General features: G+C 42.3%; 1 protein-coding gene across 1 annotated transcript in view; it reads left to right on the top strand.

The window, feature by feature from the left end:
- Positions 1 to 1241: 1241 nt before the first annotated feature.
- The window catches only part of LOC107118726 (pyroglutamylated RFamide peptide receptor-like), a 44904-nt gene continuing 42279 nt past the window's right edge, over positions 1242 to 3866 (top strand). The window contains exon 1 of the mRNA XM_015421081.1: positions 1242 to 1584. Coding sequence (XP_015276567.1) covers positions 1242 to 1584 — 343 coding nt within the window. The remainder of the gene's footprint in view (positions 1585 to 3866) is intronic.

The following is a 3866-nucleotide window of genomic DNA, read 5'->3' as shown; positions in this document are numbered from 1 at the left end:
CCGCCTCCATGGTGAGGGCATAAATTGACATCCGATACCATCAGAGGATTATATTGTAGTACTGTATTGTTTTAATGGTTTTATTGAACTTGTTTGTACTGTTTTATTATTGATATGTCGGTACATGTTGAACACCACCCTGAGCCCTTCAGGGGAGGGTGGTTTATAAATTGAATAAATCAAATCAAATCACCTTGTCAGCTTCATGAACATGTCTGTGTGGTTTGCATGGCAATGTACATTTTCATCCCAATTAAAAATATGCCATAGCTTGACTTGCAGTTTAATATTTATCTGACTAATCTGTCAACAAAATCAGCTCAAAGTTTGCAGCCTTAGTCTAGGCTTAACTCACAGAAGGTAGTCTACATGGAAAAAAAGCCTTGCAATTTTGCCTCCTTGGAGCTCCTGGTAAGTGCTAGGAGGACCACAGGTTAATGGTTCAGCCTGCTCCATTCTAATTTTAATGGATTGCAATCAGGGATGCAAAATGCTGCTGTTGAGGACTCTTCTATTATCAGCAAGCAGACCCAGCAGTTGGCTAACTGGCCTCTTGTTCTGATTGGTCCAAGGCAGCATTATGTAGTCTAAAGATCTTAAGAGTCTCTTTCCGAGCAGTTCTTTTGGACAGAAAGGAGCATGTGCCTTCTATACATAGCAGGGGGCTGTGAGACTCTTTTGTAAAGAAAAGGAATAATTGAATCAACACCGCTAAAGACTTCAATGTACTCTGACAACATAACTACAGTGTGTGTGAGGGGGGGACAACAACAGGAGGAGAAACATTTCAGCTCCCTAGCTACTTTTTTCTGTCTTACATGTTCTGGCTTTACATTGTCCTGACAACATCTGCTACGTATTTCTTAGATTTTTTTAAAATATGAGGGTGCTTCAAGCACGTTAGCCTCTGAGGATCAAATAATTTGGAAGCGTGGAAAGAAGCTGCTGCTGCACAGCATCTGAGTTGAGCTGTGAAATGGAGGAGATTGGAATGGGGCAGTCCTACGCTCCAGCACCTTGGGCAATGTATTCTGAGCACAACACAGCATCATTCGTGGGTCAGGCTCCACCCAATCAATCTGCATTTTGAAGAACAGCAGGAAGGAGGACAGCCCTTGAATTCAGGACCTTGGACAGCTCATTTCATGGAATAGCTTTGGGCTTCACCCTTATGGACACCGGGACTGATTCCCAGGCAGTGGACACAGCACAGCTGACACGATGAATACAGAATAAAGACCATGGAAAGGCGGCTGAACGTAACTCCCGAAGCTCTCAATAGGCTTCTTCAGGAACACAATATGACCAGGCAAGAGTTCATAGCTGTTTATGGCCTCAAGCCTCTAGTGTACATCCCTGAATTGCCTCTCAGTGCCAAGGTCATCTTCCTGGTGCTCTACATAGTCATCTTTCTACTGGCACTTTTTGGAAACAGCCTAGTGGTCTATATCATCATTAGGAAAAAAACTATGAGAACTGCTACCAATATCTTCATCTGCTCCTTGGCTTGTAGTGATCTGCTGGTAACTTTCTTCTGCATACCCTTCACACTTCTACAGAACGTTTCCTCAGAATGGCTGGGGGGTAAGTCTTAAATACCTTTCTTCTTTCTTCCACCCTAGTATTTTGAACTGCTCTGTTATTGATTTGGATTGTGTGTGTTGACCAATGTAAACCAAATTACAGTAATATTTGAATTGCATACTTCATGCTCATTAAAGAAGTTCCTAAGCAACCATGGTGGAAATGAATTGGAGGAGCTGCGGCAAATGAGCCACCATAGTTATTTCTAATTGGCTTGTGCAGAAGAAGTTTTTTTTGGTGGACTGTGCCCCACACCAATAGCTATGAAAAGCAAGTCATTTCTCTCTCATATGTTTTATTTTACATGACATCTGTTCTGTTTCATTTCTTTCCAAACTCAAGAAAATTAATAATTTTGACACAAGGGGGTTAGATCTAGCCATTTTTTACTCAGTCTCACCCAGTTCCCCTCCTTATTACACCCCTCTGTTCCAGATGGTCCTCCAGCATAGCCTTTATGATGGTCAAAGGGAACCCCCTCCTTCCTTTTTCACTGGTGTGAAAAGCTGATTGGATCCAAACCAGAGTGTGGAAGAAATTTCTTTTAGAAAGACTGATTTCTTGAGACCTGTATTTGATTGACTGAGATCAAGTCCAAGTTTCAGTCACTTGCATAAATGTCTAGTGTCATTATTCAGTCTTTTTAAAAAATGATCACTACACTTCTGCTTTATCTTGCAAACAGTAGACAGGATCCATATAAAACAGCAGTAAGGGAATAAAATGACTTTCTTTTGTCTTGTGGGGTGTGAGGAACCATCCAACATATAACTGTATTAGGAATCCACAAAGTTTCCTTTTAATTACTTAAGCTGAGATCCAGCCCTGCCCCCTCCGTACTTGTGGAGAATACTTCCACCAGATGTACAGGAGAGGACCATTATAGCCTTTTACCCCCAACACTTGGTAGCTCATGGTGTGCTGCTCCAGAGGGGGCTGCTCAGCCAGCATTGTGGCTTTTCAGGAGACACAGAGAGACTAGTGTTGGACATGGGAGCTAACAAAAACTGAAAATGTGTGTGGAGTATTGCATACAGGGGTTGGTATCCCAGCCATGGTCACATTCATTTCACCAAATATTTACATTGTACACTTGGGGCAGTTGTTTGCAAGTGCATATAGTGAACTTTTGCAATGTAGATCAAGCCACACTAAAATGCTTATCCTCAGATGGCTTAATGGTCCACCATATTCCTCATCCAAAAGCACTGAAAGCTGCTTGATATAGATCTGAATCATTTTTGTGCATACAATTCAATTGCTTAATGTTGCCACAGCATGTGCATCTAGTTGACAGTTTTTGTATGCTTGAGACATTTATTAGCAATGGTGAATATCTTTGCCTTGTGAGGAGAAGTCACAGATCTTTGCAATGTCCCTAAATCATTCTCAGCTCCTGGATACAAATTCCAGGAGAGAAACTGCACTACAATCTATGGGATCTGTTAAGGCTTCCCTCCAGTCTTATTCCTTTAGCAGTAGTGCTCTGTGTGTGTGTTTCATGTGCCACCTAAATGCTCATAATGATAGGAAGAACTTTATTCTGTATATCAGAATTGTTGCTTAGGCTGACAGAAGTCATTAACTTGCAGCAACTGAGAACTGTCATCTAAAGTGATTGACAGCTTGCAATTTAGAGCTCTATCATGGAAACAGCTTTCTATTGGCTAAATGGCTTTTCTTTCTGCACTGAGAACTTTAGCCCCACCAGAAAAAACATTGCCCCACAAGCCACAAAATCCTGACTATGGGCCTGACTGGCTCTCAGTGTTACAGCAATCACCACACAGCACTAACGTCCACTGACACTGACAATGGCTGATGAATAGAAGATATCGTTCTGGGAGCCTTAGAGGCAAACAGTGCACACTTTTGCACCAAAGGGGGGGGGGGAGTTCTGTGCAACCTAATGATGTTTCCCAGAATCAGTCACATTGCAAACTGCTGCTACAGGGTGGGGAAGGAGAAGACATGCTGAGGGTAGGAGCAGCTTTACCTTCCCAGGTAAGGCCAGCTCCATGCCAAACATCTGCTCTGCAAAGAAGCTTGAAGTGTAGCCACATCAACCTGTTACAGCAAAAGCAATCAAGCTGTGTGCAAGATTTATGTTTAGCCTGGAGAAAAGATGACTGAGAGGTGATATGATCACCATCTTCAAGTACTTGAAGGGCTTTCATATAGAGGATGGTGGGAAGTTGTTTTCTGTTGCCCCAGAAGGTCGGACCAGAACCAACAGGTTGAAATTAAATCAAAAGAGTTTTTGGCTAAACATTAGGAAGAAC

The sequence above is a fragment of the Gekko japonicus genome, unplaced genomic scaffold (assembly GCF_001447785.1).
Source record: "Gekko japonicus isolate JY-2015 unplaced genomic scaffold, Gekko_japonicus_V1.1 scaffold13, whole genome shotgun sequence".
In the NCBI taxonomy this organism is placed as follows: Eukaryota; Metazoa; Chordata; class Lepidosauria; order Squamata; family Gekkonidae; genus Gekko; species Gekko japonicus.
Note: the sequence above shows the minus strand (reverse complement) of the source record. Positions and strands in the feature narration are given on the sequence as shown.